Source organism: Scyliorhinus canicula, chromosome 17 (genome assembly GCF_902713615.1).
Source record: "Scyliorhinus canicula chromosome 17, sScyCan1.1, whole genome shotgun sequence".
NCBI lineage: Eukaryota > Metazoa > Chordata > Chondrichthyes > Carcharhiniformes > Scyliorhinidae > Scyliorhinus > Scyliorhinus canicula.
The window spans coordinates 127973088-127985746 of record NC_052162.1 but is presented as its reverse complement, the minus strand read 5'-3'; the positions used below and the strand labels follow the sequence as shown (position 1 = coordinate 127985746).

The window sequence follows — 12659 nt, the reverse complement described above, 5'->3', positions numbered from 1 at the left end:
CCTGGATTATGGAGGTTGAGTTACTGGGCTAAATCGCTGGCTTTGAAAGCAGACCAAGGCAGGCCAGCAGCACGGTTCAATTCCCATATCAGCCTCCTCGAACAGGTGCTGGAATGTGGTGACTAGGGGCTTTTCACAGTAACTTCATTTGAAGCCTACTCGTGACAATAAGCGATTTTCATTTCAAATTGGCCTGCTTTCGTGAGAATTTAGAAGGTTAAGGGGTGGTCTGATGGAAGTATTCAGAATATTAGCAGGGAAAGACAGAGTAGATAAAGAGGCGACGTATCAATTGCCTGGAGGAAGCTGGTTCAGGTACCTGCAGGTGAGGAGGGACTTTGTTGGGAAAGAGGTGCCTTCCTTTCCGGAGTTGCCAGCTCCGGTGCTGCAAGACATGTTGTTGTCCGAGGAGGACACTGGGGAGGGAGAGTGGGGGCAGCACGGTAGCACAGTGGGTAGCACAGTTGCTTCACAGCTCCAGGGCCCCAGGTTCGATTCCCGGCTGGGTCACTGTCTGTGTGGAGTCTGTGCATGGGTTTCCTCCGGGTGCTCTGGTTTCCTCCCACAGTCCAAAGATCTGCGGGTTGGGTGGATTGGCCATGCTAAATTGCCCTTAGTGTCCAAAACATGTTAAGTGGGGGTTACTGGGTTACGGGGATAGGGAAGATACGTGGGCTTCAGTAGGGTGCTCTTTGTAAGGGTCGGTGCAGACTCGATGGGCCGAAAGGCCTCCTTCTGCACTGCAAATTCTATGATTCTATGATATATATGGAGAGCTGGTGGATAGGGAGGGGCTCCTGTGGAGGAGGTCAGACACAAGGGGGAGGAAGAGTTGGGGGGGGCGGAGTTGGAGGCCGGGGTGTGGAGGGACGCTCTGCGGAGGGTGAATGCTTCCTCATCATGAGCGAGGTTAAGCCTCATCCAATTTAATCTGGCGCACAGAGCCCACATGACGGTCTCGAGGATGAGCCGGTTCTTTTCAGGAGTGCAAGGTAGGTGTGGGGAGGCCGGGAGGGGGGGGGGGGGGGGGGGGTGCACGGGGAGGCCAGCGGGCTGTGCGTATATGTTTTTGGCGTGGGTTGAGGGGGTTTTGGAAGGGGTTTTCAGATGTCATGTCCAAAATTCTGAGCATTGGGTGGCTCCCTGTCCGGAGGTGGTGATATTCGGAGTGTCGGAAGATCCGGGAGCTAGGGTGGGAAGAGAGGCCGATGTCTCGGCCTTTGCCTCCCTGATAGCCTGGAGTCGGATTTTGTTGAGTTGGCGGGAATCGGAGTCGCCAAAGGCAAGGGTACGGGTGAGCTACCTGCCACAATCTTTGGACCTGGAAAGCTTTAAGTTCGCCGTACGTGGAGTGGAAGAGCAGTTCACCCTGAGGCGGAAGCCATTTATCAGCTTCCCTAAAGTGAATTGAGGCATTTCATTGAGGGAGGGTGGAGAGGGGTTGGGGGGGGGGGGGGGGGGGGGAGGGGCTCGCTCCCCCATAAACAGCAGTTAAAGTTACACCAGTTGTTAATTTTAAATCCGAGCTAGGTAGATTTTTGTTCATCAAAGATATTAAGGGCCATGGGCCAAAGGCAGGTTACATGGAGTTAAGTCGCAGATCAGCCATGATCTCATTGAATGGCAGAACAGGCTCGAGGGGCTGAATGGACGACTCCTGTTCCTATTCGGCAGACTGCGGTTGTTTACCTTAGAACAGAGGAGGCTGAGGAGACTTGATTCAGTCGTACGGAATTATGACAGGATAGACAGGGTTTCCCCGAGTGGAGGGGGCAAGCTGCCAAGGGAGGGGGGGGGGGCTGTCATGTGAGTGTACCTTTAAGAAATGGGTGTTTATAAATGGGTGTGTATATAAATATCTGTAGTGAGAGTACCTTTAAGAAATGGGTGTTTACTACTGCAGTGATGTCAGAGAGTGCGTGGAGCAGGGCTGTCTGTCAGCTTTTTACTTTCGTTTTTGAGCAGGCTACAGGGTGTGTTTTAGTTTTGTTTTCAGTGTTGGAGCTGAAGCCAGACAGAGCTGGTGTACTGCTGTTCTCTCTGCCATCAAAAGACTATCTCTTGATCGTTTGGTGAATTCAGAATTATAAATGTTCTCAGTAGTGAATGTAAACCTGATGCGCTTCTGTTAAAAGGTGTTTCTTTTGTCTGGATGTTGTTTGGGAAGTTATTAAGGATGACTTAGTGTTGTATTCTTTGGGGGCTGTATTTGAATTGATGGTTGCTAAGAAGTTCACTGTACGTTTTAAAAAGGTTAACTTGAGTTAATAGAATAAACGTCGATTTGCTTTAAAAAATACTTTTCCCTTTCTGCTGTACCACCCCTGTAGAGTGGGCCGTGTGCTCCCCATACCACAATCTAGTAAAAGTTGTGGGTCAGGTGAACTCCATGATACACTTTGGGGTTCTCTAAACCCTGGCCCATAACAGGGGACACAGATTTTAGGTGATTGGTAGATGGAATACATGGGAGGGTAATAGAAAACACCTTCTTCCCCCAGGGGGGTGGTGGATGACAGAAATTCCCTGCCCGGATTGGGTCGTTGAGGCAGAGTCATTCGACTCACGGGACGGGTACCTTGAACCACACCCCGAAGTGCTGGAACCCGCCGGGGTACAGTGCGGGGTGCTGGAAGGTGGGGCTAGGGTGGGCGGCTAGTGTTTCTTTTCCATCCCGCGCAGACAAGGACGGTCTTCCCACGACATACCGTTTCTACAGCAAGGCAGGTTGAGCAGGAGTTAATGTCCTGAATGAATTCCATCCCGAAAATAAGGTGAGACTGTTTGAATGTTGGGAGCCAGAGGGACACGGGCCGGCGGCAAATCGACAAAAAGAACTGGAGCCGATGTGAGAAAACCTTTGTTATTCCTAACGCGGCCAGTAGTTCAAATCCGGAACCACCAAATTCCTGCAGGAGGAGTTTTCCGCTTGGCCCGTCGAATGCGGACCGGCTCCCCGGCTGAGCAACTCACTCAGGCCCGACTTTTTCTGATGGTGAGGGCTTGGCCTACTCCGACAGGCCCGCTGCCAATTTACACTCTCGCCCGCGCTGACCGGCAGCAGGCAGGACCTCCACCCACCACCGGGGGAGCAGCGCTAGGGCGGGTCTGCGAGGAGAGCGCAGGGTGGGCCTGGTGGCGTGCGCGAGTGCGGCAGGCACCGCAGGCCTCGGTTTCCGACAGGTTTGTGCCTCACAGGCAGCGTGCAGACAAAAATGGCCAACTGTTAATTTCAATTACGTCATCGACACACCCCGCCGAGTGAAAATCCAAATAACTATGGCGACTGCATAAAGGGTGCAGCCTCAGGAGGCAATCAACCTGGTGGTGTTGGGTGGCTGTGGTGAAAGGCTCGAAGTAGGCCGATGTACACATGCCAGCCAACAGTCAGAGGGAAGAGGGGAGAAACCAGGATGGTTGACAACAAGGTTAGGCATTCGGAACCGGGGATTGGTCAATAGAGATGATTAACCTGGTGATAACAGTCAGAGAGACTGGAGACGACAGTCAGAGAGACTGGGGAGACTGGGGAATACAGTCAGAGAGTCTGGGGAATACAGTCAGAGAGTCTGGAGACTACAGTCAGAGAGATTGGGGACTACAGTCAGAGAGACTGGGGACTACAGTCAGAGAGACTGGGGAATACAGTCAGAGAGACTGGGGAATACAGTCAGAGAGACTGGGGGAATACAGTCAGAGAGACTGGGGAATACAGTCAGAGAGTCTGGGGACTACAGTCAGAGAGATTGGGGACTACAGTCAGAGAGACTGGGGGAATACAGTCAGAGAGACTAGGGAATACAGTCAGAGAGTCTGGGGACTACAGTCAGAGAGATTGGGGACTACAGTCAGAGAGACTGGGGAATACAGTCAGAGAGTCTGGGGACTACAGTCAGAGAGATTGGGGACTACAGTCAGAGAGACTGGGGAATACAGTCAGAGAGTCTGGGGACTACAGTCAGAGAGATTGGGGACTACAGTCAGAGAGACTGGGGAATACAGTCAGAGAGACTGGGGAATACAGTCAGAGAGACTGGGGAATACAGTCAGAGAGACTGGGGGAATACAGTCAGAGAGACTGGGGGAATACAGTATCAGAGACTTGGGACTACAGTCAGAGAGTCTAGGGACTACAGTCATAGAGACTGGGGAATTCAATCAGAGACACTGGAGAATACAGTCAGACCGACTGGGGAATACAGTCAGAGTAAATGGGGGGATACAGTCAGAGAGTCTGGGGACTACAGTCAGAGTGACTGGGGACTACAGTCAGATGGACTGGGGAATTCAGTCAGAGAGACTGAGGACTACAATCAGAGAGACTGGGGAATACAGACAGAGAGATTAGGGAACAGAGACAGCGAATCTGGGGAATACAGTCAGAGAGACTGGAGATTACAGTCAGGGAGACTGAGGAATACAGTCAGAGAGACTGAGGAATACAGACAGAGACTGGGGAATACGGTCAGAACGACTGGGGAATACAGTCAGAATGACTGGGGAATACAGTCAGATAGACTGGGGAATACAGTCAGATAGACTGGGGAATACAGACAGAGACTGGGGAATACGGTCAGAACGACTGGGGAATACAGTCAGAGGGACTGGGGAATACAGTCAGAGACTGGGGAATACAGTCAGAGAGACTGGGGAATACGGTCAGATCAACTGGGGAGTACAGTTAGAGATACTGGGGAATACAGTGAGAGAGACTGGGGAATACAGGCAGAGAGACTGGGGAATACAGTCAGAGAGACTGGGGAATACAGTGAGAGACTGGGGAATACAGTCAGAAAGACTGGGGAATACAGTCAGAGAGACTGGGGAATAGTCAGAGAGACTAGGGACTACAGTCAGAGAGACTGAGGAATACAGACAGAGAGACTGGGGAATACAGTCAGAGAGACTGAGGAATACAGTCAGAGAGACTGGGGAATACGGTCAGTACAACTGGGGAGTACAGTCAGAGATACTGGGGAATACAGTCAGAGAGACTGAGGAATACAGTCAGAGAGACTGAGGAATACAGTCAGAGAGACTGGGGAATACAATCAGAGAGACTGGGGAATACAGTCAGAGAGACTGGGGAATAGTCAGAGAGACTAGGGACTACAGTCAGAGAGATGAGGAATACAGTCAGAGAGACTGAGGAATACAGTCAGAGAGACTGGGGAATACGGTCAGAACAACTGGGGAGTACAGTCAGAGATACTGGGGAATACAGTCAGAGAGACTGAGGAATACAGTCGGAGAGACTGGGGAATACAATCAGAGAGACTGGGGAATACAGTCAGAGAGACTGGGGAATACAGTCAGAGAGACTGGAGACTACAGTCAGAGAGACTGGAGAGTAAGTCAGAGAGACTGAGGAATACAGTCAGAGAGTCTGGGGAATACAGTCAGAGAGTCTGGAGACTACAGTCAGAGAGATTGGGGACTACAGTCAGAGAGACTGGGGAATACAGTCAGAGAGACTGGGGAATACAGTCAGAGAGACTGGGGGAATACAGTCAGAGAGACTGGGGAATACAGTCAGAGAGTCTGGGGACTACAGTCAGAGAGATTGGGGACTACAGTCAGAGAGACTGGGGGAATACAGTCAGAGAGACTGGGGAATACAGTCAGAGAGTCTGGGGACTACAGTCAGAGAGATTGGGGACTACAGTCAGAGAGACTGGGGAATACAGTCAGAGAGTCTGGGGACTACAGTCAGAGAGATTGGGGACTACAGTCAGAGAGACTGGGGAATACAGTCAGAGAGTCTGGGGACTACAGTCAGAGAGATTGGGGACTACAGTCAGAGAGACTGGGGAATACAGTCAGAGAGACTGGGGAATACAGTCAGAGAGACTGGGGGAATACAGTCAGAGAGACTGGGGGAATACAGTCAGAGAGACTGGGGGAATACAGTATCAGAGACTTGGGACTACAGTCAGAGAGTCTAGGGACTACAGTCATAGAGACTGGGGAATTCAATCAGAGACACTGGAGAATACAGTCAGACCGACTGGGGAATACAGTCAGAGTAAATGGGGGGATACAGTCAGAGAGTCTGGGGACTACAGTCAGAGTGACTGGGGACTACAGTCAGATGGACTGGGGAATTCAGTCAGAGAGACTGAGGACTACAATCAGAGAGACTGGGGAATACAGACAGAGAGATTAGGGAACAGAGACAGCGAATCTGGGGAATACAGTCAGAGAGACTGGAGATTACAGTCAGGGAGACTGAGGAATACAGTCAGAGAGACTGAGGAATACAGACAGAGACTGGGGAATATGGTCAGAACGACTGGGGAATACAGTCAGAATGACTGGGGAATACAGTCAGATAGACTGGGGAATACAGTCAGATAGACTGGGGAATACAGACAGAGACTGGGGAATACGGTCAGAACGACTGGGGAATACAGTCAGAGGGACTGGGGAATACAGTCAGAGACTGGGGAATACAGTCAGAGAGACTGGGGAATACGGTCAGATCAACTGGGGAGTACAGTTAGAGATACTGGGGAATACAGTGAGAGAGACTGGGGAATACAGGCAGAGAGACTGGGGAATACAGTCAGAGAGACTGGGGAATACAGTGAGAGACTGGGGAATACAGTCAGAAAGACTGGGGAATACAGTCAGAGAGACTGGGGAATAGTCAGAGAGACTAGGGACTACAGTCAGAGAGACTGAGGAATACAGACAGAGAGACTGGGGAATACAGTCAGAGAGACTGAGGAATACAGTCAGAGAGACTGGGGAATACGGTCAGTACAACTGGGGAGTACAGTCAGAGATACTGGGGAATACAGTCAGAGAGACTGAGGAATACAGTCAGAGAGACTGAGGAATACAGTCAGAGAGACTGGGGAATACAATCAGAGAGACTGGGGAATACAGTCAGAGAGACTGGGGAATAGTCAGAGAGACTAGGGACTACAGTCAGAGAGATGAGGAATACAGTCAGAGAGACTGAGGAATACAGTCAGAGAGACTGGGGAATACGGTCAGAACAACTGGGGAGTACAGTCAGAGATACTGGGGAATACAGTCAGAGAGACTGAGGAATACAGTCGGAGAGACTGGGGAATACAATCAGAGAGACTGGGGAATACAGTCAGAGAGACTGGGGAATACAGTCAGAGAGACTGGAGACTACAGTCAGAGAGACTGGAGAGTAAGTCAGAGAGACTGAGGAATACAGTCAGAGAGACTGAGGAATACAGTCAGAGAGACTGAGGAATACAGTCAGAGAGACTGGGGCGTTTGAACGTTAGAACATAGAACATAGAACAGTACAGCACAGAACAGGCCCTTCGGCCCTCGATGTTGTGTCGAGCCATGATCACCCTACTCAAACCCACGTATCCACCCTATACCCGTAACCCAACAACCCCCCCCTTAACCTTACTTTTTATTAGGACACTACGGGCAATTTAGCTTGGCCAATCCACCTAACCCGCACATCTTTGGACTGTGGGAGGAAACCGGAGCACCCGGAGGAAACCCACGCACACAGGGGGAGGACGTGCAGACTCCACACAGACAGTGACCCAGCCGGGAATCGAACCTGGGACCCTGGAGCTGTGAAGCATTTATGCTAACCACCATGCTACCCGTTCTCCCCATGTCTGTGTGAGTTTCGTCCGGGTGCTCCGGTTTCCTGCCACAGTCCAAAGATGTGCAGGTTAGGTGGCTAGGCCGTGCTAAGTTGCCCCTTCGCATCCAACGTTAGGTGAGGTTACGGGGAGAGGGCGGGGGATTGATCCGAGGTAGGGCGCTCTTTCGGAGGGTCGATGCAGACCCGATGGGCTCAATGGCCTCCATCTGCACTGTAGGCATTCTGTGTGGTGTCTCCCCAATAATGCCCTGCATAACTAGCCAAGAATCTAGAATTAGGATGCCGATGTTTAAAAACGGGAGACCAAGGTAAACAAGCCACATCGCAAGTGTGACCGATGTTCACCCATCCCAACCCCCCACGTCCATCGCAGCCGGGCGATTGGTAGTCGGAGCGCTCCATGGCTTCTTCCCCCCCCCCCCCCCCCCCCCCCCCCCCCCCCCACCCCCCACTTCCCCAACAACTTATCCCAGAGAGTGCGAGCTCGTCCAGGCTCCAGGCTCCCTGCTCTGTCCTAGGCCTCAGGGTTCAAGGCTGTGTACGGTGGTCTGAGAGCGCCACCTACTGAGAGACCAGGAGAGATTGTTCCGGAATAAAGGACAGACTACTAATTCCAAGCAGAATTGTCCGCCTCGTGATGTCCCGGACCACTTTCACAACCGACAAAGCACATCGTTTTCTTCCTTGGGGGGGGGGGGGAATGAGATTGTGACTGATCCGATGTGCTAATCCCCAACTCCATTTTCCCCCCTTTTCCCCATAAACCCTCGATTCCCTCACTGATTAAAAATCTGTCTGTCTCGGCCTTGAACATACTTAACGGCCCAGCCTCTCCAGCTCTCTGCGGGAAAGAATTCCACACATTCCCCACCCTCCGAGAGGGGAAATTCCTCCTCATCTCTGTCTGAAATGGGGCGGCCCCCTTACTCTGAGATCCTGCCCTCTGGTCCCAGACTCTCCCACAAGAGGAAACATCCTCTCAGCATCGACCCTGTCGAGCCCCCCTGAGAATCCGGTCTGTCTCAATAAGGTCTCCTCTTTGATACGAAGGCCATGTGATCAATTCTACACAATTCTCTTTCATTTCAGTTGGAGTTAAAAGCCATTTAGCTTCCCTATTACCTGCTGAATTTACATGCTAGTATATAGCATTGAACACCTCCTCAAACTGACTGCTGCAGTAGCTTCTTCTCCCACCCCCACCCACACTACCTACACCCCCCACTCCACTATGTCCCCTCCCCACCCTGAGACACACATCCCTTTGCCCCCCCCCCCCCCCCCCCCCCTCGGCCGCCCACCCCCCAGACTTAATATCCTGGACACCTAAGATTTAAGACGTTGGAACTGCTCACGTTCCCAGTCCTGCTCGCTTCGGATCAATATGCAATCAGGAGCTAAAAGGTGCGACCTGGTCCGTCGGAGCCATGTGACCTCTGCTATGAGGCACAGGCCTGGTGAGGGGGCATACAGCCACTTGATGTTCAGCTCCATTCAAGACATTGGTGTCGGCCTCATCACGCACACTCTTTCAGCTTGTGACACCGCCCACTGCGATGTCTGGTGCCGTCGGGACTTGAGGGGTGCCACCAATGAGATTGACCGGCTGGCCAATCCACCTGTAACTGCACATCTTCGGGTTGGGGGGGGGGGGGGGGGGGCGAAACCCACGCAGACACGGGGAGAATGTGCAAACTCCACACGGACAGTGACCCGGAGCCGGGATCGAACCTGGGACCTCGGCGCCGTGAGGCAGCAGGGCTAACCCACTGCGCCACCAGGCCGCCCCTGTTCTCCAATGCTTGTTGGAGCTCCACATGGCTGTGGGGGTGGGAGGGGGGGGTGTGGGCAGGGCACAGACGGTGTCAGTGGGCAGGTGCGTCTCCGCGACTCTTCAGGGAAACCCTCCCATCATCTTAAAAATCCCGGCCATAATGTCAGGGGAAAATGAGCAGCTGGTTTCAGAACGAGGAGGCGGCGCAGGCAATTTTTTCCTTCGAGCCCGCTCCGCCATTCAATGCAACCATCTCAGCCTCACCGCACATTCGTGCCCCTTCTCCATAACCCGTCATCCCACGACGAATTGTAAGGGTCCTTCCTCTTTACTCTCTTTCTTTCATTTTGCCGTTACATTTTTCATCTATGGATGATTAATGGACTTGTGTCTTTAAGGGTAAGTGGGCCGTCCCTTTAATTCAGAGGATTTCAGCAGCAGGATAGGTTGCTGTGCTGGTTAAAGCTGGAGCTGTTGACCAACCGACACCAATGGCAGAGATTGGCTGGATTGATTTGGCTGGCGGCCAATGAATTGGTCCAAAAGGTTGTGCTCCGCCCGGTAACAGGCGGCGATTGGATCCAATCCCACTGGAATGTTCTGCGTCAGAAGGTTCCATTTTGGTTTGACTTTTGATTCTTGGCAGCCTGGATGGAGGGATCTGACTAAATCTCCCCAGAAAGGACCTAACTAAACCTCTGCAGAGGACCACTGCGAGGGCTAACTCTTTCTTTCTCTCGCAAGTCTTGGTTGTCGTCATTTTAAGACTGCAAAGGCCTGAAGTCAAACCCTGAGCTGAAAGCAATGTTTGATGTGACATAAAATGCCTATGCAGAAAGATATAGGCCTCAATGTGAACCTCGAGCTGAAGGCCCAGTTCGATGACACCTTCTCTCCAGAAAACATGATGCCTGTAAGCATCATGTTCTCGAAGAGCTGGTTTTCTAAGGGCTGGTTCCCAACAGCCTCCCCGAACAGGTGCCGGAATGTGGTGACTAGGGGCTTTTCACAGTAAATCATACTTGTGACAATAAAAGATTATTATTGATGAGCGGGAACGCTGAATGAATGATTCTGCAAAGGCAGCCGTTCCCAGCTGTAAACCAGTGGCTTTAGTCAGCCAGTGTGCGGGGGAACACCATTCGAAGCAAACACTCTTATATTTCGACCATCGTCCTTATTTTTTTTTTTTACCCCTTTCCACCCCTCTGTTTGTTTGTCTTGTGTGTGTGGGTAGAGGGTGGGACAGTTAAAGTAGGCAGTAGCTTGTCGTTATACAGTTGCATTTACTGCGCATTTCATCATCATCCTCGTTATAAACAGTAACTGTGTTTACATTTACAAACCTGGTGACTGTAATTATTGGGCAGCCAAGGGTCAAAAACTTTGGGTCTTTTCCGAAGAATTATTGGTTGTGTTGTGACTCCGGGGCTTGTGGGACTAGAATTGACCACGCACTTTCCCAGGGCAGATAACATAATTAAAAACCTATCCAGTTGTTACAGCACTGACCTACTTTAATACTCCATTCCATGAGCAACAAATGCCAAAATTCCATTTGCCTTCCTTATTACCTGCTGCATCTGCATACCAACTTTCTGCGATCCAAGCACGAGGACACCCAGATCCCACTGCACCAAAGCAGGTTGAAGTCCCTCTTCGTTTGGACAAGTTGCCTTTTTATTCCTTTTTATTGTGCACAGAAAGATCCCACAATCGTCAATGTGACAAATAATCGGGAAAACACTGGAATCCATTACCGAGGCGGCGGCATCAGGGCATTACAAAATTTGTAATACGATCCAGGGGCGTTCACACTGCTTTGCAAAAGCGAAATACTGGGTGGACAAATTTGGTGGAGTTCCAGCAGGGTGGCTTAAAGGGGAACCTGTTGATGTGGTGGATTTGGATAAGGTGCCGCTTTAAAGGTTACTGCACAAGATAGGAGTTCATGGTGCAGGGGGTGATATATGAGCATGGAGAGAGGATTGGCTAACCCACAGGGCAGAGTCGGGGTAAAGGGGCCATTTATACGTGGGCAAAACAGTAACCAGTGGAGTTCCACAGGGAGCACTGCAGGACCGTTACGATCTATATCAGTGACCAGGCTGAGGGGACTGACTGCGTTGTGGCCGAATTTGCTGTTGACGCAAAGATAGGTGGGAATGTAAGCTGTGAGGAGGATACAAAGCGTCTCCAGGGGGATAGCGATAGGTTGAGTGAGCGGGCCGAACTTTGGCAGATGGAGCAGAATAGGGGGAAAATGTGAGGAGAAGATTCACTTTGGCCCAGCAAGAATAGAAAAGCAGCTTATTGCTGAAATGGAGGGGGACTGCAGAACGCTGCGGCACAGAGGGATCTGGGTGCCCTTGTACATGAATCACAAATAGGTCAGCACGCAGGTACAGCAAGCCATTAGGAAGGCAAATGGAGTGTTGGCCTTCATTGCATAGACGGTGGCCGGGGGGGGGGGGTTTGGGGTATGAAACTTAGGGAGATCTGGCTACAACCGAATGGAGCCTTGGTGAGGCCTCACCCGGGGTACTGGGCACAGTTTTGGCCTCCTTACCTGAGGAGGGACGCACCGGCATCGGAGGCCGCTCAGAGAGGGTTCACGAGGACGATTCCCAGGATGAAGGGGGTTTGTCCGATGAGGAAAGGTTGAGCCGGTCGGGGCCTGTACCCATTGGAGTTTAGAAAGAACCAGAGGAGATCTTATTGACACGGATCAGATTCTGAGGGAGGGTTTGACAGGGTGGATGCTGAGAGGATGTTTCCCCCTCGTGTGGGGGAGGGGGGGGGGGATCTGTAACTGGTGTGGATGGGGTGCGGTTTCAAAGTGAGGGGGTCTCCCACTGAAGACGGGGATGAGGAGGAATTTCTTCTCTCAGAGGGAGGTCAGTCTGTGGAATCCTCTCCCCCCAGAGAAGCAGCGGAGGCTGCGGGTCACCGAATATATTCCCGCTTCAGATCTTGGCTACAGGGACACAGACCTCCTCCTCCTGCTCTCTCGGATCGGTACCCGGGTCTTCGAATTTGAAATCTGTCTCCACTTCCAGCTTCCTGCCCGACTCCTGTCTGGCCTTTGTCCTTCTCCAAATCCGTGACTCTTGGCTGTTCCATGTCACGGGCTGGATTCCGTGCTGTCCGGGAACAAGGAGCCCATCACTGAGGAAACAATGAAGGGACAGGCTGTGTTGAGCAACAGGAACATCAAGGAACAGGGAGCGACTGACATCCCTCTTATACTGCACGTGTGCGTATGCATGGGCC

General features: G+C 51.7%; 1 protein-coding gene across 1 annotated transcript in view; it reads right to left on the bottom strand.

Moving 5' to 3' along the window:
* LOC119951736 (FH1/FH2 domain-containing protein 3-like) overlaps positions 1-12659 on the bottom strand; it is a 76102-nt gene that overhangs the window by 58208 nt on the left and 5235 nt on the right. The window contains exon 3 of the mRNA XM_038775046.1: positions 12380-12554. Coding sequence (XP_038630974.1) covers positions 12380-12554 — 175 coding nt within the window. The remainder of the gene's footprint in view (positions 1-12379; positions 12555-12659) is intronic.